The following is a 26,699-nucleotide window of genomic DNA, read 5'->3' as shown; positions in this document are numbered from 1 at the left end:
CATCGAAATAGAGGCAATCATGTCCGCTATGTCTCGATATCAATGCGGTGTTGCGAGTATTGAAGAGGGCTCGAGTGCCTGTATGGGTATTTCATTGGACATGGCCATGCAGTTTTTCAAAGGGGGCGTCTCTTAAAAAGGCACAGAAATGCCTGGGATCATAAACCAATTTGTTGCTACTATTCCGGATGTATGTAACACATGGCATGAAAACAAATTTGGTCCTTTATTGCTAACTGAAGCAGATGAAACGCTATGTTTTACTTATAACTTTAGCATTGAAAAATAAACTGGTGGGAAGAGAATACTGGAGGGAAAAAGCAACTAGTACATGAACTGTTTCAGGATGCTTCGGAATCAGATGGACGGAAAGCAGTCATTGTTACACTTAAACCAGCCCACATATATGTTGTCTTAATAGGTATTCTTGAAGTAGCTTATGCGCTTGAGTTTGAGGGATGTTCGAAGTTAAAATGTGCTTGGTGTTTGTATCTTGACATTTGTGCAACATAGTGCAAGATCTTTCTTTTTGAACAATTTACCTGTCGTAATTGTCTACAAAGGAAGTGAAAATGGCCCTATTGCGTATTTGACAGAGACTACAGGGTGTTGATTGCAGTCGGATGATAGACAGTTTACAGTGGTCAAATAAGGACCAAACAGTAAAATCTTAAATTGGATCAAAGTTGAAGTCATTGATTGTGCCTGCACTTGGGTTTGCTTCAACTGAAAAGGACAGGAAACTCCTAAAGTTTGTTCTAACGAAGATAACAAGTAAAACATACATAAACAAGAAGATGAATAACCTAAGGTTTAAAAAACATGGGCTAAAGCGCAATGATAATGAAATGGCTTCTGCTCTTGGGGAATGGGAAAATTGTGAACAAACATATGACACGAACTATGAAGTAAAAAATAAAAAAATAGCAGTATGACATGAAGGCTCCGACGACCATTGCTTGCAGAAAAATATTCAGTATTAACAAGTTGCATGCTGTCATTGTCAGGGTAAGGGTTTGCAACATCACCCTCGACTCATATGTGAAACACTTTTTGTCGTCACTGGCTGGCAGTGTTAATTATGCAGCAAGCCTTATAGCAGCATATACTAACACTCAAAATTTGAGGTCAAAATCACAGCTAGCTAAGCGGCATCATTAAGGGAAAATGTAAATCCAGATATTTCACTGCAAAGGACAACTCGCGATAGAAGTACTCCATCAGTGAATAGTCACTATGACATGCATGCGTTGCAGCTTTCACTTAATGAATTCAGTGAAAACGGTTGTGTTTTGACCAGAGATGATGCGCGAACACGAAATAAATCTGCTCAATTTTGTTGTTCACTTCTAAGGTGGCTCCTTGACCTAGATAAAGTGAAAGTACAAAGTTTGGCAGAAGGGGACTCAAAATTCCATTCAGTGGAGAGACTGCCCAAAGCAGAAAATAGATCGCTAAGTCAATATGGGGTGAATTCCAATAAATCTGCCCATGAAGTGGAACTTGATTACCAAAGACATTTGATTAAGAAAAGTTTAGGGAATATATGACAGCTGCTCAAGAAGAAACAGTACGCAGAATAGACACAACTATCAAAATTATCTAATTCAAAATGGAAACATGATTGGAAAGGATCCTTTTTTCAGTGGAAATACTACAGACAGTAAAGGTTTCAATTCTTATAAATCCAAAAGCTAACATAGATGTATACACTTACACAGAAATTATAGAAAATAGAATCACAGCTTTAGACATAATTTTAAATGAAAAGGAATACACCATAATAAATATATATGGACCTGCTAGACAATGATGAAAAAACCTTTATTATTGGTGGTGATTTCAATACTGTTCTAGACTGTACATTAGACAAAAAATGGTATGATGGACATCCCAAAAAATGCAGAAATACTTTAGCAAATATAATAGATTTTTGCGAATTAGCCGACATATGGTGTTTAACGCATCCCTCAAAAATGCAATATACATGGCATATGAGTAGTAAACCTCATATACACTGTCGACTTGATTACTTCTTAATATCAGATAATATTTTAAACTACATAAAGCATAGTTATACAAAACCAGGTTTTAGAACGGACCACTCCGTTGTTATTTTAACGATAGATCATTTAAAAAGTGAAAAAGGCCCAGGGTACTTTGAATTGAATAGCTCTCTTTTATTAGATACAGAATATCAAACAAAAATAAGAAAGTGCATCCGTAAAACATTAAACTTAAATTAAGAAACCAATCCAAACATTTTATGGGAAATAACAAAAGGTTCAATCAGAAATGAAACAATAATATATGCATCACATAAGAAATCAATATTACAATCTAAAGAAAAAAACAACAACTAATAAGCGATATAACTTATATGGAATCAAAACTAGACAAAATTACACTTAATATTATCGACAGCATCACGCAAGAAAAAATACAAAAAGAGAAAGAACTAGATGGTATTTGCAGCAATCAAATAAAAGGAAATATTTTAAGGGCAAAAGCAATACACGTTGAAAATAATGAAAAGAACACAAAATACTTCGCAAACCTTGAGAAAAAACATGCAGAGAAAAACACAGTTAACCAATTGTGTGTTAAAGAACTGTAGTCAAGTTAACAGTGAATACTGTTTATAACCGTATGTTTTATTGTTTTTACATGAAAGTTCAAAGGTTGTATTTTTTGTCTTTTTTTCCATCTGGATTTTGTTGGCGATTGCGGTGTTGTTACTGTATCAGACGTTCAATTAAAGGGTCATGGGCTCAAGTCCCACTCAGAACTTCATCCATGATAGTACTGGTTATCATACAGGGAAGGTTAAGGGTTCTAAATGGCTTTTTATATTAAAAAGTATACATATCTTCGTCGCTTTATAGGAGCTCTGCACAGCTACTAGCATGTTCATCTACGACTTTTCCACTTTTATACTTAGGCTATGACATTTTGCCGGATATAATTGTGTTCGTAATGAATTCCTTTGAGCAATACTGTATTGACTGACATCACACCAAAAACAATTTCTCTTATATCGCAATACAAAAAACAACAACTCTTTATAACATTTTCATACACTAATTTTAATCAAAGCAAAATAACTTATTTTTCATGTAACTAATAAATCCATATGAATATCACAAGCAATATTGTAACAAGCAAATTCGTTGAATTGATGTCCCCCGCCTGATTAGGTAAAGTTAATGGATTGGAAATGAAAAGTAGGTGGAATATTATATTAACATGTAATATGGCTGCAGAGAAATGGACCGTTATGAACGTTGGATATAAGTTGAGTTGTTTAAATTATTATCGTGTGTTTAGACATACATGTATGAACATAATCCGAACAATCACTACAATGAAATGGTTTCGGACAAGATTTTTGTAAGATTTGACCTAGTGACCTTATATTTATCACATGTGACCCAGTTTCCTATTCTTTTAATCAGATGTGTCCCAGTTTTAAACATAAGAGAGTTCATCAAGGAAAACATTCTGATCACGTTTCATGAATATTAGACCATATATAATGCCTCTAATGTGTTCCAAAGACTTTTCTAAGATCTGAGCTAGTGCCCTAGTTTTTGAACCCATGTGACCCACTTTTACAAACGGTCCATATTTCATCAAGGGGTACATCCTGACCAAGTTTAAACATAATCTGACCAACATTACCATGATATGGTTCCTGACAAGATTGGACCTAGTGATCTATTTTCGATCTTATGTGACCCAGTTTTATATACGTCCAAGAGTTCATCAAGGAAAACATTTTGATAAATTTTCATGAAGATTTGACCATGTATAATGCCTCTAGTCTGTTGCAAATATTTTTTCTAAGATTCGACCTAGTGACCTAGTTTTTGACCCCATGTGACCCACTTTTACAAGTGGTGGATATTTGATCAAGGGAAACATTCTGACTAAGTTTGAATTTTTTGATCAATGCCTACCAAGATATGGTTCCGGACGGATGGACGGAATGACAGACAACGCAAAAACAATATACCCCTCCCGAAACCTTTGATTCGGCGGGGGAATATAAAGGATGTTAATTTTAACAAGCATCTTTATATATTAAAGCAAGAAATGATATCATGAAACATAAAATAAGTTAAAAAGTTAACAGGTCTGAGTAAAATCCAGAGCAAAGCAAATAGTTATATAAATACTAAAATTATCATGTCAGAAAAAATATTAATTAAATCAATTAACACAGTCTCTTTTATCACAAAGTTATGTCCTCTACAAATGGAAATGTTGTGAAACCGAAAGGGACAAAAAGGCTTATGCCAGTCTGAAAAATATTAAAGTTGTTTTCATTATTAAGATTAAAACTTGGACCTTTTATGCTTGCAAATCGCTTCTGAATGAGATTATTCTGGGTCGAAAAAAACAAATAGTGGTAGGACCCCCAAACGGTTAATTTGCTTCTGTAGGGGGAGGTCTAGTTCAAAAGTGCCTTCCCCTCGTGGGTTATATGTTTAAATGGAATAGCCCTTAATAATATTGCATCACACTACTGAATCATTTTAAAGTTAAATATAGCAAAGCTTCAGTGTAAACTGTTCCCACTTTTTTTCACATAAGTATTGTTACTTTCCATCATCATCCATTTTTTTTCTTTCCTTGCCTTTCGAAACTCTATTAGAGGTGTTCGAAAATAGAATTTTGTGTAATATGGAGAACTGATTATTCCATTCCACTTTTGCGTTTTCTATTTCAGCTGATCCTACGCCACATTGGTTCGTTGTGAATGTTATATTGAGAGGTGTCGGTTGAAGTTCCATTTTAACAACAACTTTGTAAGGATCCTCCGATGCTCTGAGGCAAATTGGTGAATCGAATTCGAGATCGTACGCGGACAAATCCTGTATTGTAGTTATGAAGCTGTAATTAAGCCTCGTACGAGCGATTTTGATGTTCATTTTAACGGTAAAGTCAAGATTAGGATCTACCGCTTTGGTTGTCTGCATACTTCCAAATCTTTCACCTAGTATATCGACTAACACAGATATTTCGGAAAAAGTGATGCCTTTACATATGATCAGACTCTTCCTAACAGTTATCTCATACATCGACTCAGATGAACTGCTGAATAAACCTGAGTTTCGCGAAGATGATTTTTGGCATGAGCTCCACGTAGTTTTACCGTTTTTGAATTCGAGTGTTTCCTTCTTGGGTAATCTGTGTGGATGGAAATCTTTTGTGGAGCAATTTTTAGGAAACTTTAGAATATCCTTTATTTCTTCTGCACTTAAAGTGCTTTCTACACATTCTGAAAATTCACCAACAGACATCGCTCCTAGACGGATATATTGGAACGCGTTACCAAGAGTGCTTTTAAAATGTTTTACAGAAATGTCGGATGGATTTTTTTTATTTTTATCTAGGTTTCTGTCTTTGTTAAGTCCATCTTTGATTTCATAATTTTTTTGCCCACTCGATTGCCCGACGAAGTATGGTCTTTTCATCAACGTGAAACGTATCTCCTCTAAGTATGTATTCGAGACACATTTCAGAGACCTGTAAAAATCCATCCGTTTCGATCACCGTTATGGCATTTTGATCGATATAATCGAAGCTGCATTTCTGAGACCGACGTTGCCATATAGCAAAGCGAGTTCTAGTATTCCACAAACGCTGTCGTCTCGGAAGATGCTTTGAATATATTGACTGCATAAGTTGATAAGTGCGGGTACTTGGTAGAAATATGCCATCTCAAACATCGGGCGGGCAGTGCTTTCTGTAATATGTGTCTTCTCTGAATACAAGTACCTGTAAAATCGAGAAAAAAACACTGATATATCTCGACAGCTAAGACCGAGAAATTGTCAGGCATTTTACGAGTTTGTACAATTGAGCAAAAACATGGGTTTGGATACTTTTTCGAAATAGGGAGTACCACAATTAATACAAGTGTTCTAATTTAACGAAAAGGATGAATACATATCGAAAGCAATGGTTCTTATGACGAATACTGTGTTTAATTTGATAAAAATGTGCAGAAAACGCGGTATTTAAACCTTATGTGACGATAGTTGATCATAGTACACCTTTTATGACCCACAAGTCATTCAATATGTGTGCGTATTTCACCTATTAAATGCACTGTTACAATCGTGTAATCAGTAATTAATATGTTCCACAATGTTATATTTAGTAAGTAGTTAAAGGTTTATTATTCAAATTTTATGTTTGTTATACACGCATGTGTAATGATTGCATAGACCAGTAACACTTAAACGTTTAATAATCATCCATTTTGACACATAGTATGACTGATCAAGTGGGCAATTATATCTATCATAGAATATCATTTTCGAAAATGACTAAATCACATCAGTACTGAAGGCTACAGCCGACACATAATTTTCAAAATTATCGCTTTTGAAGACGAACAATATGTGTTAAAACTGAACGGTTAGGAATTATTTGATTAAGGTTAGACCATAATGTCAGTATATCTCTTGAGCGTGCTCTTCGGTGTCTGTAGTTTCTCATTCCAAGATATAATGTTAAGACACCACAAACTATGTCCATCATACCTTACGTGCATTTATAAGTATGTGTTTTCGAATTGTACAGAACAATGTCAAATTAAATAGAATAATGAAAACGTTACCTTATAATATTTAATGCCAAATAAATCTGCAGCTTGGTGTCAATTGTAAATCAGAATTAAACGGATCTAGTAGACGTAAGAATGATTAAAATGCACAAAAAACATATATGGTAACTTACTTTAAAAGTAAGTCCATGAGTTCGTAACTGAACGTTGAAATCTGTATTATATCTACTTTGTCAGCCGCTGGACCAAACAACATGGCCTCAAAAACAGTGTTGCGCGACGCCAAGATCATCTTGTGGGCTTTTATGAACTGCACGTCTCCATTCTGAATAGACAAAAAAACATTTTTTGGTTAACTGTGGCGTTAAGAAAAATAATATCAACTGTAATATAATAGTAAAAAGGCACACAACATTACAATGCTATACTACCTTGTGAAGATGCACATCAATATACTGTAAACCGACGGTGTGAAAGGACTCAACATTCTACTGTTTTGTTGTATAATTTTAGTCTGTTTATATATATTTATCAGTTATCAAAAAGCGGCTTCACCACTCGTAAACTAAATCGTTTGGTGCTCTTTACTATGGTGTGAAGGCACACATCATTCCACTATTATTCTATGATGTGAAGACACATACAGTTTCCTGGTACGCTTTGGTTTAATTTTATAAAAAGAATTACACTATACCCTATTATACCGTTAAAGTATGCTTTTAAGACACACATTATGTAACTGTTATATTGCGGGTGACTACACTCATCTTTTAAATGTTAAACGTAGGTGTTAAGACACAAAACATTATATGCATAAAATTATCGATCGCTATAGTTAAAAGCTTGTGCTTTTAAAAAGGAAAAAAAAAAAAAATTAACCATGCTCAATTTTTTTACGAAGAATACCAAGTCACCTAGTTTCTTGCAGGAATATTTTGGATATAATCAAAATGAGTTATTTAACATAACAAGCAAAACAGTAACGTTTTAAATCTACACAGCACACACTATTCAAAGAAAAAGAAACGTGGCAAATGTACTAGATTAGGCCTTGTTATGGTTAAATCATATTGACCTATAATAAACTTTGCCCATGGTTATGTTCATTGATAATGGGTTTGAGCGAATATTCGAATATCATTTAATGAATGTCAACATAAGTATTGTATAGGACATTCGGACAGACGGGATGAAACAATGCAATGCACTCATAAATAATTTATCTTGTAAAAATATAAAAAAAAAGATTTTAAAAGGTATTTCTTTTTGGGTTTGTGCAAATGGAATAAAATGGAAACACATTCTTTCAATACACGGTTCATCATGCATTTAGGCTTTACACATGGCCATTTGGGAAAAACAATATTTTATTATTTTAAGATATAAAAATAAAATAACATATAGGTGATTATTATGTTACAAAATATGTAAGTGTTCAAATCTTGCCACACTTCAAACGCGTTCGAAATACTTAATACGGGCTCTAAACCGAGCGAAGCTCGGCAGAGCCCTATTACGGTCACACATAGCACTACTTTTGTTCAAAAGTTGCACATACTATCAGCCTGAAAAAAAGACGTAAAGGTGATGGAACCAGTATTTTTTTCTGTTCATAAACTATATTGAGCGCGTGCATGCCGGACACCAACGTCATCAGAGCGTGACGACACGAAAAAAACAGGCCCATGAAATTTAAACTATGCGATGCGGCGAAATAGCGCCCCACTAGTTATTAAAATAATTCAAAATATGCTTATAAACAATCACTATGAATACTTTTGGTGAACCTCAACAATGGATGAGTGAGATGTTTTGACTGAGATCAAAGGATGGGAACACCTTTCAATTGAAACTAAAAAGTTATACAGGAATTGTGTGACAGGTGAACTCTTGTGCCATGCAACACCACTTTTGTGTCAATTAAGTTGGGCGAGAAAGGTGCGGGAGTGGTATCCCCTCCTGCCAAGTGAAACCATGGCTGAGCGCAAGAATATGACTGAAAAGATCAATGGACGGTTGCGGTCTGACATCATGTGAATGATAAAGATTGTATGTTATATTAAAATATTTGATATGTAAAAATATACGACCAAAAGTGGATTATTTGTTTATTATATGTATCATAGAGTACACAGTGACAAACACAATTTTTATAATTCTCAGACCAAGAGATCACCCAAGGGACCGAATCGCCCCAATCAGATAGCTCGACTGGCCACAACTGCAGTCCAAATACCAGGTAACAGAAATGCAACACCACTTTTTTGTGACAGATGTTATTAAATTAAGAAGTTGGAATGGGAGGGTGCGGGAGGGGTTTCCCCTTCTGCCAAAAAAATCATGGCGGAGTGCAAGATTATGACTGAAAAGATAAATGGACGGTTGCGATCCAACATCATGGCTTTGTGAGCTATTGTGACTGTAAAGATGAATGGTTTTGCTTTGATCCACAGATTGTGTGAAAGATTGCAAATAAATAGTGCCGAGTGACCCCTCGTGCCAAGCAACACTATGGGAGATGAGAGATTGTGACTGAATATGTTGAGATAAAGGCTGACACCATAAGAGTGCAAGGTTGTGATTGAAAGACAAATCGGCAAATGCGGGTTGATGGTTTTGCTGTTGGCCACAGATCGTGTGAAATATTGTAACCAAATAGTCAGTCCAGGGTGTGGAGAAGGCGAACCATCCTGCCAAACAATCCCAATGACTGAGTGAGAGTTGCCATACCCTTACAATGAAACAACATGGCTTTGTGAGAGAATCATCAATGTTTCTAAAATACACTTACTTTACAGGTGCACCTGTATGTTATCAAGCTGTGCAATTCTTTATTCATACGTTCTGTTCTATATATATTTTAAAACTTTAAAATGGAGTTGCACCTCTTACATAAATACAACTGCACCTCTATATTTACGATGGAGGTGCACATCTTCAATATACCAATGCACCTCTATATTTAGACCGCCATGCCTTTTCTTAGACCTGCACCTTAGAAAATTAGGTGCAACTCCATTTTTTCAATTTACATCGCCGATTAGTAATTTTTCACCCAAATGGTAAGTCAAACTGTACTGGCTTGCTCACACTCAATTTCATGGTAAAGTTTGTTATAAAATTGCCATTGTGTCAAAATTTCTGCTTAAAGAAGTTTGTGTTGTTGACAGTAAATACTGTAAACACTATCTGCGATTCACTCAAATCTGCATGCGATAATGCACCAGTCAATTGTACCCCCCCCCCCAGATCCGGGGAATAGTATGGACTTTGACATTTGGTCCAGCCAACCCTGGCTAAAATCACCGCCCTGGGGGGACGAATGATGGTAAGGTCCCCGCCAAATGCCCCTGCACCCCAGTGACCCTAGGTAAGGCCCATTCCCCGCTATATTTAAAGCGAAGACAAAACCACCGCATACACCCGGCACTGCGGGCCACCTGAAAGGTAAACACACGGCCCATTTCCCCGTCTATCCCCTATATACCCCCGGACCTGGGGGGCGTGGTTACAATTGACTGGTGCATAAGACCCCAGCTTCTCGATAAATCTTAAGCGTAACAGACTTAAAAAGCTTGAACCTTTTATAAAATGTTTCCATAAATTAGGACAAAGAAACATGACATACAAAATAAAAAGTCATGTACATACAATGTACTAATGCTCAATAGCAATATGTTTGGTCATAAAGAAGTTGTGTTACTATAGTTTAGATTTCAGTGTAAATCACTTGTAAATGGGATATGTAAGATTAGCACAAATTACAGACTATTTTAGTATTTCAGAATGCATCCATGCCACCTGGTTTTTGACATTACTGTTGTGGACAGATTTTCAGCAATGCAGGTATTGCCATGTTATGTATTACTGGAGGCAATAAGTTTGGAAAAAAAACCCAGACTTTTGTCAAGGTCTCCCTGAAATAAATTGCCATTATTTTTCTTGCTCTTTCATATTAACATTCGCTTGTTATGACATCATGATCAGTGTTTATTTCAATAACTCATTGATGAACTGTTTCTTTCCGAATTGAATTTCTTTCATGCCGTTTTTGTTGCGGCTTTGAAATAATATCATTTTCTAATAAAAGCTGCTGACCTTCATTGGTCTTTGGACTGTATTGTGCATCTATTCGCACTTTTTGTTTGTTCTTTTAAGCAAACATTGCATTAATTGCAAACAAGTATCACAACTTACTACACATGATGCAGAATTATGTTTCATTTAGTGTGCATATGATTTTAAGCTTATGAACATGAACAACATCTACTTAAACAATCACAGCAACATAATGAGATCCCTATCTAAAGAAATATTGCTACTTTTCATTCATTCATACTGTCAATCATTCATGAACCTATTCATTTACTTGAAGTTAATACATTGAAAAAATTTACATCTCTGATGGCAACAGCAATAAAAAGTGAGTAGGGGGATTGAGATAAGTACCTTTTCCCTTTATGCATTAAAGAAAAACCCTAAATACACTCAAAATGTCTTAAAGAGTACACCAGATTGGCACCAAAAATATTATTTTCTGTAGCGAATTTCGGTACAAATGTTTCATAAAATTTAATCAAAACGTTCAACCTGTGAGAGTGCAGCTTTAATAAATTAAAACACTAATTTATTGTTTATTTTATATAGCCATCCTGGTTGCTGAAGCCACAAAGGTATTTTCAAGGACAAGAACCAATTCTGATCAAAACATGGTCTAGTGATGGAATTCCATACCCGTTCTTGGCAAGGATTTTTTAGAAAGGAATATTGTCTGCAAGTAAGAATGATTTCTTAGAAAGTCTGGTTAAAAGGCTTTCAAAATACATCTGGGTACTCGATTAGTAAAGAATAACCTTTGAGTTGTTAAAAAAGTTATTGCCAATTGTCTAAAAGACTATATATTTAATATTTTTTGTCATAAATATTTTGGAATTAATGAACTTTTCTGCACATTTATCACATTGATGCACCAGTCAATTGTAACCTTGGACCCTCCAGGTCCAGTGGTAAACCGGGGATAGCCGGGGAAAAGGGCTGTGTTTTTACAATTCAGGTGTCCCTGCAGTGCCGGATGAATGTGTTGGTTTTGTTTTGGTGCAAAATATAGCAGTGCCGGGCATTTGGTGGGTATTTTAACATCATTGCTTCCCTGCAGGGCGGGGATTTTACCCTGGGTTGGCTGGACTGAAAGTCAAAGTCCCCGCTATTCTCCGGGCTTGGGTGGTGTTTACAATTTACTGGAGCATAATTCCTACATAAAAGGTTATGCATGTCTCAAATGAGTGTTTACAGGCATTTTTCATACTTTTACAGTAGAAGAAGATCTTATTCTGTGTCAAACATTGATTTTGTGTCTTGCTTGCAGAATATGATGTGCCAATAAGCTCCAGTTTGCTGCGGCTTTTCGCCCATGCCAGTGGTCCTGCAATCTTGATCCAGGAGTTGCAACTCTGAATCTAATATTTCAGAATGAAGATGTTAGTTAACTTTGTAGTACTTGTTTATGTGTAAATGATTCCAAAGAGTGAGATTTATACTAATCAGGTGTAAATAAGCAACTTATAGACACTGGTTAAGAGCTGTAATCTTAATTTTAAGGCAAATCTAGCCTTCAAAACATATACTTTAAGCATTTTCATTTTAAACTTAGCATAATTATGCTATCACTGCATTTTCTACATCATGTAGCCATCTCATACAAAACAATAGCAGTTGTCATTAATCTTTTAGTTTTGGTGTTTTTTGCCATTCCCTTTGCTGCGCCATTTGTCCCTGGAAGCATTTCAGTTTGGTTCTATGTCATTTTTTATATAAACGCTAAGCTGATAAAGTGGAATAATCTTATTTTGCTTTGAAAAATCTTAATAGAGTAGACAGGCCATATTTATGGTGCTGTCTTATATATATATATATATATATATATATATATATATATATATATATACAAATCCAACCTTTGGGATATTTTGCCTATTTGAACAACCTTTGGAAGACATTATCATTACATGCTATATATCCTATAATAATATATCCTTTGCATATTCCTTCTTAAAATATGTATAAATAAATGTAGTAAAGCATTTTTACTGATGTTTTTTTCCAAAAATACTAGCCATCGAGAATATACAATTTTTGACTGTCGCCTAAAGGTAAAGCGCCGGATGTTCATGAAAAAGTACAACCTTTGGGAGAAGTACCCTAAAGGTTGTACTGTATATGTCGCCAATGGTTCAATATAATATATAATGTAATGACTACTTAACTCAGTCGGTAGAGTGGTCTCAATGGCTCGCGACAGACTCTGTTCGAATTAAAGCGGTAAATATCGGTTAACCTAATTCTTTAGTCCTACTGACAACGTTAACATGCCAGTTCGGTAACCATGATTTAAATAGCCATCTCTTCAATCCTTTCAATATATTGTCAAATTATTATTTCTTGCATTTTGTTTGCTGTGTTCATGACAATATTTGAAGCTTATTTTAATTCAAAGTCGGGCTAGGTTGTGATTTTACTCTCACACTAAGACAAAGTTTTATGAACCTTAATAAACAATAACAACAAAATCTATGCCATTATTATTAAACCACATACATGCTGTTTGTCCAATGACATGCTCTATTGCCGTTTTCATCATTGCATTACTCTTGTAAAAAAGCAGCATTGTTTGCAATTATGACGGGGTTGCTTAATTGCTTCAACCACCCGTTGGAGTGTAAGCTTCTTTACACTCGCACTCGGGCCTTGCCCATTCGACGAGTGCTCTGGTAAGAGTGTTAGTTATCTAAAATATTTCGAGAATGGTGCACAGACACAATAAAACCCTGGTTTGAGCCAATCCAATTCTTTGACGTGCCGCAAAGTTTGCACTGTCACACGGGACCCTGATTAACGTCCATCCCGGAAAATGATTAGTATATTAATGTTGCCGTTGGGAATCGAAACTGTTGTCCCTGGATTGACTAGTGTGACACAAGACCACGGAACCACCCGAAAAACGTTGACAAGCTATTAACCGTGTATTTCGGTATTATCTCCCTATAAATGGCGATATCAGTTAGCAATGCGATGGTTGTCGGAATACATCCTCCGGCGGGATTATGTATGCCAAAAACGTGCCCTGATATCCAAAAGCGTAGTAAGCAGCTAGCCTATTTCATTTTCGTGAGCTGGAAGAACATCACTAATTATGAAACGGGTATAAAATTACAAGTTATTATGGCTATAGACAAAATGCAGCATGGATGACTCATTTAAGTAAAAGTTTTATAAGAAAAGTTGAAATTGTTGTGTATAATGTCCTCATCCTGTTATGCCAATGCCAAAACGAGATTGTCTGATGGAGGGGCAGACATCGACGGCCCTAAACTTGGAGGAAGAATTGGCGATTGAATTTTATATATGTCTCTGGTGTAATGTCGATTGTGATTTCATACGTTTTCTACTCAGACTTAAACAGACGTGTCGTTGCAAACCCACTGTTCCTTTACTTTAAATAACAAATAGAAATCTATATACATTGTAAATTTATTATGTTTTCAATTTGAAAAGCTTAAATGCTATGAATATATGTACATATTCATTTTGTACATATTCACTCGTATCTGTTTGATTGTTAAACCATTCGAATTAATTATGTTAGGCTTTTTTCCAAGAAAATAATGATTGCAAATCAAATCAGTAACGTATTATTTCACTTGAGAAACAACCACCAGAAACCATACATTAAAATTACACTAAGAAAAATGATTTGTTTTAATAAATTTAGTGCAGTTAATCTCTCCAAAATAGATTTAAAGGTGCACTTGACAATTATACTTGAATATTTGATACGGTATAAAAGCGGTAACAGCAGGCGAGAAAATGAACAATATAAGATAAGAAGGTACAACACTCGCCCCAGGCGGTAGGTCCTGGCGCGAGGTCAAGACTGTCTGTACATCATCTTTCCGCGTATCTATACCCCATTTAAACAAAGCGACACACGAACCTTCCCTAGATTGAATATCAAATTGATATTGCCACTTACCGTTTTTTTCTTGATTCCATCGTGTATGCGGTCGAACAACTTTTTCCTTGTGTCGATCTCTTTGTGGTTAATAAAGGTGATAGGTTGCCCCTCTTTCCCATTTCTAACCTACGCCCCTTAGAAGGGGTTTACATACTTTATTATTATACGGCTCCAGACATTAATTAAGTAGAGTCCGAAAATTAAACCGTGGTGTATTAAACATTGTTGTTGTATTTTAAACATTGGCATAACACATGTAAATGGGGGTAGACGATATATAACAAATATAAGATATTTTGAACATTACGTTTGAGATTCAAAGATTCATTTAAATATGTATCAAAATAAATCTAGGAACATTTTAATTTATTCAAAAATGATTCTTATATAGTTTTCCCATCAATTTATAGAAGTTATTTCAATTACAAATCGAACTTCAGTTTCACAGACAAACTCATTCGTTTCACGATGTCTCTCCCAGAGGAGTCCGACTGCAAATATTAATTGTTCAGATATTAAGAATGTGTTCATTGGTTGCACGACACCTAGTTTAGTTTCAACTCATTTTACTTATTTGTGGGATTATATTGTTCCTGAAACAATTCTTAGTCAGTAAAACCTTTAAAATTGGTTATTTTTTTTTGTATTCGAATAACAAGGGGCCACATACATCCGCTGGGGACTTTTGGACACCAAATAACTGGGGGTTGACGTTTTCACTTAAACAAGATTATGGTTACACCATAAAAGTCGAGACCATTGAAGTATAAAAAAACCGAAAGGAATGAGGTCACAGGAGCGGAATTTTATACGGGATAATGAGGCCTAAATTGAAATTGATTCGACTATGTTTTTTATTGAAATCCCTGTAACGGAAAAAGATTCATCACAATTTTAGAAAAGTCCTCGGTACACACAGAACACAATGCTTGACAAACCTATTGACTATTTGACATAAGATTTTGTTTTATTTTGACTGACGAAGAGGTGTATCACTGTTATATTATTGAAAGGCATTTACTGCATGATTTAAAGACTAATTAACCCATAACAAACACTTTGCAAACACATCCTAGCAGTAAATGAACAGTTGTGTTTATGTAAGGTTTCTTCGTGTTTCTTAACATGACTTTTTCCTCAATTATACACCAATGATATATCTGAATCAATACGTTGAATAAATAACTGAGACGGAAATAAAAACGTATGTTTTATAATTATCAAGGTTTAAACGAAATCCTTATTTAATTTACATGGAAAAGAGCTCTCATTTAAAATACGTTTAAGCGACATACAATATACATTGATTTTTATTACTTCTTCAGGAAGGATCGATTAAGATCATATCGTTATTTACATGAAGCTTACATAGGCCATTTTTCCGGCAACAAATTAGAGGGAAGAACGGAACAATAACACTAACATTATTTTACGGATTATTAACATTTGTTTGAATTTTATTAATAATCTTTATACGTTCTTAACCATACGACTTACACTGAGCAGAGATTATCAGTTGAAATTTTAAAACAATTCACACTTCTATAACATATTAGACTTTGACCTTGCTTTAAACATGAGAAATTAGTGAGAAACGCCAATAGTGTGATTTTTATTCCCCTATATTTTGGGACATACATATTTGCATTGGTCCTTCAGTACGGATGTCCTGAAAATCTTGTGACAAGCATATCATCAACTTTTATGTATTTACTTCAATCTTTGATTTCGCATAACTTGACTTAAGAACGTGAAGCTTTCTGTAAGACACAACCGCTTCATTCACTGGCAGGTATATTGTCCTTAAGTCTATAATAAATTCATATAGTGTACTAGATGCCATTTTTTTCTAAATCAAACAGCTTATAGAATATTCAGTGTTTCACATATATCTTACTGTATGAAATTATGGAATAAAACGAAAAGGACTTCATGGACTTATGCATGGCATAAAGAACGATATAATAATTAACTTTTAACATTACCGAGCCCGGTAAACAAACTTATTATTACAATTATTTTGATGATGTATTATCAACGTTGTGATGACAAAACTTTTTTTTTTTCTGTTTTCCTTTTTACATGAAAGGATGAGGTACTTTAGAGTTTGATTTTACATATCGGTCTAACCATAAACTATTAAATACATGTCACCACAAAAACATAACGTCAAACGAACGAACCAATAAAGGAAGAAAATATCGGAAAAAATGTATAAAATATAAAGGCTCAACCATTTTTCAATTCTTCTTATTTAAAGATTGTACACAACCATTGTAATAATAGAAGTCCAAAACGATACATGGTATATGCTATGCAAGGTGATGGTGTTATTTTGATAAAGCTTCGGGTCCAAGTACATTGTAGGTTTTTGACCCACGCCTAATTCATTCAATAAAAAAATATTCAAATCGAGAAAATAAATTATATCCAGTGAAAAAGAGCATACACTGGACCAGGGGCGACATGTTTATGTCTAGATAGTCCAGTATGGGTGATAATTACCTCGTACTTGAATACTTAATTGGAAAACAATCGAACGCGGGCCGTTTGAAAAACAAAAAACAACAACAAAAAAACAACATACATATGTAGATGAACATTTGAAAAAAAAAACAATCAGAAAAGTAAATCATTAAAACATGTCAACGTATTCTATGGTATTGAAGAAGTTTTAGAATTCAGACAGAAGTGAGGCAACTGGGAATTCATTCAACATTAAAGAGGTCAGTTCACATTATTATATATGTATGCACATTGGACGAGACGTCCTGTTCTCAGAACACTCTCTTGCCTAGGAACTGTCCGCGAGTCTTACTCATCCTTTAAAAATATCAAAGTTACCGTACTCTAGCTTTTAGATTTTTAAGACACGCATGCTATCCAATTTTTAAATTACAACAAGTCAAGACCAATGAAAAAAAAAACATATCCAAAATTCAGAGCTGTGGGACCACATGTTTCATTCATCGTAGAGCCCGTGGTTACTCATTTGGCGAATTTCCCACAAACAAATGGGATTAACCCACCCCTTGGCCTCAAAAATATGTTTCAGTTACACTTGTGGCTGTGAGGGAGTCAAGCCATATTGCAGCCTCTATATGGTGCGGGCTGACCTTTATAAACTCAACAACGGCAATCATAGACGCCAAGTTGCGACATGTAAAGCCCGATAAATGAGCCTCAGACACAGTCAGAATGTTTTCTATGTTATTGCAACACAGACTTACATGGAGTTCAACAGTAAGACGAAAAATATTTATATTTAGTATGTTATATAATTTTGTAACGATCAACTTGGAAAATCTCAACTGTTGACCTCTCAGTGTTATCTTAAGACCTGGACGATGTGTGTGCTACGTCGCCTTATAATTGTGAAACCGTTTTGAAAATCCTACTATGTATGATCGATACAGCCAGGACAATGTTTGCTCAGGATGGATTGATGTACTTACGTTTTGTTGAAAATCATAGTATACATGACTAAGTTCAGTCAAAATAAGTTCCATCAACAATACTCATTTTGATATTTAACTTGTATTGTGTCCTTGACATTTGACGTACAAATCAGTGTTTTATGCGCTAAGGGCTTCATGGTGATACTTTCTACATGGTAAAGATACAGTTCGGATGAAAGCACTAACACACACTTACCCACTTAGTGATTAACTCTTTTGTATAATCATTATTTAACTTGACACTGACGCTGAGGCACCAGTCATTTAATATGTATGCGTTTTCAGCTATAGGCTATACGGTTATAATTCCTGTTATCAGTTAATAATATTTTCCGTAAATGCATAAATAAGTGAATGTCACTTGAAGGAAAAAGAACTATTGCTTGTGCGTTCAAACCGCTTGTATGCATCGTACTTAGGCGGGATTCCGATCGTTTAAACTACATAAACAGACTGAAAAAAAGCTACGACATCGTGGCTTAATAAAATCTATCTTGATTACAAGAACAAAATAGACCATTCCGAATCAACAGTATTTCTTAAAAAACGCTTTTCTACGATCATCATAATTATCAAATCACTATTGAACCCTCGGACAAATCCCGCCAAATATGAGATTCTGCGATGACCGTGATAGTATGCAACTGACTCACTGGTATGTTTTGCCTATTAAGCGAAAATAGTAATCTAAAATCTACAGCGTGCTTAAAAGACGAAAGAGACCGTTTAAAATTATAAACATATTTATATGATATAGCACCATTACTGATGATAACATTTTACTGAAAATAATTTATCTATGTCCTATTCTAGCATGGCACATAGTACTCTTACTGACAATATATTTTCTGATCCCTAAACAATACTTTACTGTTAGGCAGAGATAAAATATAAATGTCATGCGTAGGCAATTTAAAAGGCAATTTACTTCTATGCCCTTTTATATTAAAATGTGTTTACACCTCAGAGGAATAATTTTGGACACTATATTAAATCATTTTCTTGCTCGACATATTTTACGGGTAACAAATGTCGCATGTGTCTGGTTCAAACATGCAATTTGCATTTTTGTAATTTTATATGAAGTTACAAGAATGTGATCCTCACCCTACAGTTTGTGGTCCAAGTAGGCACATAACAGGTCAAAACAAGTCCTGAATTGTGCACAAAATGACCCCGGTTTATGGTTGATGCCCTAATAGATACATATTAGGGACACAATAGGCACGAAGTGAACAGATTATGACGTTGCATAATTTGTCGCCCTGGTAACCGTATAAGCTAGAATTGCTAGTCCATAGCTGAATTTATAGCTATATCCGCCTACTGGTTGTTGCCCTAATGACACATCAGAGGGAAATTCCAGTCCTAGACGAAAACCTTTATGTTTATAATAATATATCAATTGGTTACAATCAACTTTGAAAAGCAAACAATTCGAACCTCTTAATTTATTATATACTTAGTTAATGAATGAATCAACAATACTATTTAACTGTTGACCTCTGAGTGTTACCTTTAGACATGGCTGATGTGTGCACCACGTCGCCTCATAATGATGAACCTTCATGGCAAAGCCGTTTTGAAAATCCTATTATGAATGATCAAAATACAGCCAGGACAATGGTCGGTCAGGATGGGTGGATGTACTCACGTTTTGTTGAAACTCATATAATGTATTGTTCATCCCGGACTAGCTTCAGTCTAAATAAGTTCTATCAACAGTGTTCATTTTGATATTCAACCTGTAAGTGTGTCCTAGACATTTGACGTACAAATCTGTGTTTATGCGCTAAGGGCTTTATAGTGATCCTTTATATTGGTTAAGATACAGTTCGGGTGGAAGCACTTACAAACATTAACCCACTCAGTGATCTTTTTTAATATTTTCCAGTAAATGCATTAATTCGTGAGTTGTTAAATATTAATCTCTCAATATTCATCTTTGTTATACATGTGTACGGATACAATTTGAATGAGAGTGTCACTTTAAGGAAAAAGAATTATTGCTGTGCGTTCATACGGTATGTAGGTTCGTATGAAGGCGCGCGCCCAATCGTTCAAACTGCATAAACCGACGGAAAAAGGTACATACATTATCACTAAGAAATGGTTGCGTAAATAAAACCTATCTGTGTTAATTAGACCATTCAAAAGCAACAGTATTTCTTCAAATCCGCTATTCTACGATCATCGTTATTATCAAATCACTATTGAACCCTCAGACGAACCCGTCAAAAATGAGATTCGGCGATGACCGTGATATTATGCAACTGACTAGTATGTTTTGCCTATTAAGCTGAAACATTAATCTTAAGTCTACAGCGCGCTTAAAAGACGAGAGAGACATTTAGAAACGTTTAAAATTATAAAAAATAGTATGTGTTGTGGCACCATTATTAATAATAACATTTTACTGAAAATAATTCAGCTATGCCAAATTCAAGCATGGCACTAACTACTCTTACTGACCATAACTGTTCTAAACCCTAGGTAATACTTGTCTTTAAGGTCCAGGTAAAATGTTTATGTCATTTATATGCAGCTTAAAAGTAAATATAAATTTATGTCCTTTTATATCAAAATTGTGTTTACACTCATCAGAACATTGGATCTACAAAAAATATAACAAAAATAATAAATTGGACAACATGAAATTCAAAAACAAACATTTGGAAAAACAAATTATTATTTAACATAATACCGTTTGGATAACAACCGTTTAAACCGTCTGGTAACATACTTTTTAGTCTTCAAAATGTTGCAACGATATAACCCAAAGGTCGGATTGCCAAACCATTTCGGACACTTTTTTAAAGCATTTTCTAGAAAGATTATTGTTGTTCTTTACATATAACTGACCGAAAATTTCGCGTATGTCATGCTCAAAGTGTTTGCATGTTGGGGGTGGGGATGGGGAGAAGGGAAGGGCGACTTTGTACATGTGATATATTCCTTTCTTGTTAGAATGTTTATTATTCAGTTATAGAATTTACATTGTATAGTAACACATAATAGCCTTACTCGGTAACTCGATTTTATCTTAAGTGACAACAGAGTGACATCATCCAACTGTTTGTGGCCCAAGTACCAACAATAGGGACACACTAGTCCTGAACTTCAAGTGACATCCGCATTATGGTATTAAGAATTATGATATAGACATGCTTGTTCTGAATTAAACATATAGTGTTTATTGGCATGCCATGGCGGGCTAGTAGGCATAAGGGGGCTACACTGGTACTCAATTGTACATTACGTGTCATCGCCTTAGTAAGCACACAATATGAACGTACCAGGCACAAACTGAAACTATATTGACCTCATCCTACATTTGGTCGCTCTGATATACATACTTAAGCGATATATTAGTCATGTAATGAGCATCATGTGACATATGCCGACTGGTTATCGTCAAAATAAGCACATATTTAGTAGGGTCAAATCGGACCTAAACCTCACATAGTGGCCTCCTCCTTCTTGTTGTGGCTCCAGAAGATACCTTTTAAACCAGGTTTCACATAGTGAAACCTTGTTATCAGAATGACGAACGTCGTTGTTCGGGAAGGCGGCCGAACGGCCTGCCAGGCGCCAAACATACACACAACAAACATCAAATCAACTTAATTATAAATAACACAGGCTGAAGCTCTTCTGTCAATCATTAAAAAAACAGGTTTCGTCTCACTGTGGCGTTTCTTGTGGTATTTGGCATACTGGTTGTCGCTCTCAGAGGAATATAGTGATATTCTAGACCTAAACAAACCGATTAGTGACTTTCGCCTTACGATTGTATACAAGTACAAACATTCTGAACTGACCATAAAGTAATATCTGCCTACTGGCTGCCGTCTTTAAAGCAGACATCAGTGTTTTTACCTAAACAGGATATATTGGCCTCAACCTAAGAGTTGTGACACTACGAATTGTCGCACTAGCGACAAACTAGTTCTGTAATGGACATTGTGACCTCCGCTGACTGATTGTCGCTCTCCATTTTAGGGACAGGAATTCTTTTAAATTTCCTCCGCAGTAGGAACCTAGGGACAAACATATTCGTAACTGAACGTTCATCGTCGTGATAATGAGTGATTAATGAGGTAGTATAGTTCAGATATATTGGCATATTTATACAATCTAAATATCAATTAGAATGTATATCTCGAGAAATCAGATCACTCCCTTAACCTGCTATCGAACAATGCTAAGAAGAGACTGGTCAACAACCTGTGAGGATATCTGGATAGGTAACTTCATTTTTAATATATAGATGCTTTTGCTGTCATTTTGATTTACATGTATAACGTTGTTTTAAGAAAGGATTATTATGACAAGTTATTCGTCCTTTATTTAAAAGGTTTTTCAACATACATTTATTCTGAACGATCACTCAACCAAAATGTTTGTAACGTGTTACTGACATTTTAATCTTAACGACTAAACATTTTTACGTGACCAATAATTTGCCAACACTATATTTGCCTAAAAATGTTAATTCATCCGAAATCAATCCGAAAGTTTGCCAAGGACATAAATGTTTATAGTGACATTCGCTGACTGGTCGCTGACACATAAAAGATATATGATTGTACCGAACTGAACTGAACTGAATATATAGTGATCTTTGCCATAATTTGGCGCCCAAGTAGATTCATAAACGTCTCTACTTAGCCTGAGCTAAACATTATAACTGTTGTAGGCGATCTACAAAAAAAGAGTTTAACGAACTCTGTTTTGGACAAGGCATACTTATTTAAGGATAATGCGAATATTTAGTACATGTGGAAATTAAGTGCCTTTAATCACATTTATATTTAAGATTGTTTCTTGAAACAAAAGATATAAACGTTATTTCGGTTTTAATGTTGTTTAAAGAATGATTTAAATTGTTGTTCATTTATGCCGTATGTATGTATGCATGCGCGTCCCCGATCGTTCAAACTACATTAATGGACAGAAATCGCATATCACTAAGATGTCGTTACGTCACAAAATCTATGTTTATAAACTGATTATACCATAAAGAAACACATTGTTTCATGAAATCCGCTATTCACCGATCATCATTATCAAATCACTTTTTAATCCTTGGACAAAAAGTAGCAATATTGTCAGGGTTATTGTGTTACAGCTGTAATCTTACGGTATTAATATACATGAAATGCAGCAGCCCGGTAACCTTAAACTCTAAATGTTGTTACAAGGTTATATCATGTTCGTATTGTCCTGATATTTATATCCTGTGATAGATCCCCTCGGAGATGGGATTCTGCGATGACCTTTATATTATGCAACCGACTAGTATGTTTTGCTTATTTCAGCGATATAATTTTAGTAATCTTAAATCAATACTGCGCTTCAATGACGAGTGATATATTTGTATTCGCTTCTAGTTATACACTTATGTATATATAATAGCATCATAACGGATGGTAACGGTATAATGAACATAACTTTATCGGCATATTCTAGCATGGTACATTCTACTGTTACTGACAATAAATTTTCTGATCCTAAACGATACTTTACTTTTAGGCAAAGGTAAAATATTCATGTCATGCGTAGGCAATTAAAAAGGCAATTTACTTCTATGTCCTTTAATATAAAAATTGTGTTCACAACTCAGAGGAATAATGGATCAACAAAAGCAAAAATTAACCGAAAATAAATAAGACAACAACAAATAACAAATGCGATTACAGTAAATATTAAAACCCGTATGCAGAACTGTATTCTTTTTAAACACAGTAAATTTCGGGCAAAAGAAGATTTTGTCATCTGGTAAAATAATAGCATGTCTCCCAAAGGTCGCAGCGATGTTACCCAAAGGTCGGATTGTGTTAAACATAACGGACACTATATAAAATCATTTTCTTGAAAAAGCACTGTTGCTCTTCATATGTTATGAGGAATAAATGTCGCATGTGTCAGGTTCAACGCGGGGGAGGGCAACTACTTCAATTTCAAACATGCACTTTATTCATTTTTTTTGTAAGAATGTTTACTATATAGTGACAAAAATACCCGTGTATAACAATACATGACAGCCTAAAGCGTACAGTCGATATTATTTATAATGTTATGTGAAATGACAAGAATGTGACCTCATCCTACAGTTTGTGGTCCAAGTTGGCAGATAACAGGTCAAATCAAGTTCTAAGTTGTGCATAAAGTGACTCCGGTTTCTGGTTGATGCCATAATATATACCTAATAGGGAAAATAATGTCCCGAACCGATCATTTAATGTACTTTGCCATGACAACGCGGCAAAGTAGTCAAAATATGGGGACAAACTGGTACTCAGCTGTACATAAAGTGTCATCGCCCAATAAGCACATACTAGGAACATACGAGGTATGACCTTAGGCTATTTATGCGATGTTGCGGAGCGGTAAATATTTAAAAAATAATTATGCTCTTTCATTAAACAGTAATGAACAATCTCTGTCTATACAATTCATGATTTTCTAAAGTGGACACTCGAGCCTCTTATAACGTTACATAGTGTGACAACAAAGTACTGTTTGTGGTTCAAGAGAGCACATAATAGAAACAAAGTGGCATATCACCTGACTCTATATTGATCTCCGCCTACTGGTTGTCGTCCTGATATAAATATTATAGCGATAAATAGGTCTTGAAAGGAGCCTCAAGTCACCTCTGCTTTCTTGTGTTTGCACTAGTAGACACATATTAGGGACATAATAGGCACGAAGTGAACAGATTATGATTTATGTACATTATCTGAACATATAGTGACCTCTTTCTACTGATTGTCATGTCATGTCATGCGAGTTTTGACAGCCAATGTAATTGGCCCATTTTTCAAATCCTATATAAGGCGAGTTTTGTAGCCAATCAAAACGGAGGAAACTCATATAAGCCGAGTTGTGTTGATATTGGCAGAGTTTGGTCGATATGGAGCGAGTTCTGGAATATATTGTCTTCATTTATCTGGTATTGGTACCGCAAATGTCTTATAGTAATAGTTGATTAATAATCATATATATGCATGCCTTGTTACAATGTTATAGAATAATATAAAGAAAATCCCCATTTATGATATAATGTTATTAATTAGGTGATATCATAGTGGCCTAGTTATTTGTCTGAGGTTAGCTGTATTTGCCTGAGCCCGAAAGGACGAAGGCATATACATCTGACCGCGGACAAATAACTGGACCATTATGAAGTCACCTAATTAATAAGTATAAGTATTTAATTAATTGACTTTTACCATTTTCGTTAAAAACAATCTTATAACTTACCAATTCACATTGAAGCCATATTTATCCCTTATTCATTCATGGTGTCTGCTTATCTAGAATTGACTTTGCTGATTTTTACATGCATCTTCAAAGTGACATTGCAAATTCTTATGAAAAAACTCTGTACATTAATGATTATAAGGAAGCATTTCTTTTCATCTTAATTTCGTAAATCGTTAGCCAAACGTCAAATGTTTTACCTTCGTCGTCCATGTTGTCGGTGTGCACAAAATATTCGTAAAATACAAGTGTAATATCAAACCGTACAAAGTGGTTCAATCATTCAATAGGTTCAAGTATTCAAAATAAGTTAATACGATGCACGCAATTTTCAAAACAGTCAGAAAACGGAAAACAAAATGGCTGTTTTAAAAATGATTTCCAGCATATTTCTCATAATAGACGAGTTTTGAAAGCCAATGAAAATGACCCATTTCTCAAATCCTATATTAGGCGAGTTTTGTAGCCAATCAAAACGGAGGAAACTAATATTGACCTAGTTTTGTTGATACTGGCCGATTTTAGTTGAATTGTCTTCAATTGTCTGGTAATGGTACCGCGTTTTCTCTGTATCTCGTCAAATACGTAATAGTTGATTAATAACAACATATTCTAATAAGTGACTTCTAGGGTGACGACCGGTCGGCTAAAGTCACTATGTGTTCGGCTCGGACAAGTATGCTTATTTTTAATGGTGACAATCAGTAAGCGGAGGTTATTATTTTCAGTTCAGAACTATTATGTCGCTATCATTTGCCTACTTGTGCGACAACCAGTAGGCGGAGGGCACTTTTTCCTGTTCAGGACTTCAGTGTCGCGTTTAAGTGCATTATAGGACGGTAACAAGAAAGCAAAGATCGCTTTATGTTCATTTCAGGATTTATATGTCCTTGTTATGTTAATTTACATTATGAATGCATACATGTGCTTTAATTTTGATTTACATATATTTCAAATAAAACAAGTATAATCACAAGTTATTTGTTATTAATTAAACACTGATTCGACATAATTATATACTGAACTATCACTCAACTAACATTCATAACGGTGTTAAGGTGTTGCCGACGATGCACATCTTCACGACTTTATGTTTTATGTCACCAATAAATCGCGAATGCTGTTTTGTCTATAAATTGTTTGTTCGACATATCGTTAATCCTTATTTCGACTAAGGATTAACGCTGTATAAATGTGTATATTGGCATCGGCTTACCGATTATTGCCCTAGAAGAAACAAACCCGAGACATGCTAGTACAAATCTGAACTGAACTGAACATAAATGGTTATACGCCATGAACTGGCAGCAAAGAATTCTCATAAAACGGACATAGTAAACATCCACTAAACATTAAGTGCTGTAGGCAATCTATATCATTCGAG

The 26,699-nt window shown here is 35.0% G+C and overlaps 1 protein-coding gene across 6 annotated transcripts in view; it reads right to left on the bottom strand.

Annotated features, from left to right (window-relative positions):
* Window positions 1–4,203: 4,203 nt before the first annotated feature.
* Window positions 4,204–26,699, bottom strand: part of LOC128221069 (uncharacterized) — a 63,511-nt gene continuing 41,015 nt past the window's right edge. For all 6 annotated transcript variants that reach the window (XM_052929508.1, XM_052929511.1, XM_052929509.1 and 3 more), the window contains exons 3-4: window positions 6,751–6,902; window positions 4,204–5,784 (exon numbers count right to left, since the gene is read on the bottom strand). In XM_052929508.1, the coding sequence (XP_052785468.1) occupies window positions 4,602–5,546 (945 nt within the window). In that variant the 5' untranslated portion in view covers window positions 5,547–5,784; window positions 6,751–6,902 and the 3' untranslated portion in view covers window positions 4,204–4,601. The remainder of the gene's footprint in view (window positions 5,785–6,750; window positions 6,903–26,699) is intronic.

This window comes from Mya arenaria, chromosome 16 (assembly GCF_026914265.1).
Source record: "Mya arenaria isolate MELC-2E11 chromosome 16, ASM2691426v1".
NCBI classification, from domain to species: domain Eukaryota; kingdom Metazoa; phylum Mollusca; class Bivalvia; order Myida; family Myidae; genus Mya; species Mya arenaria.
The sequence above is the reverse complement of the archived record's forward strand: the minus strand, read 5'-3'. Positions and strand labels throughout refer to the sequence as shown.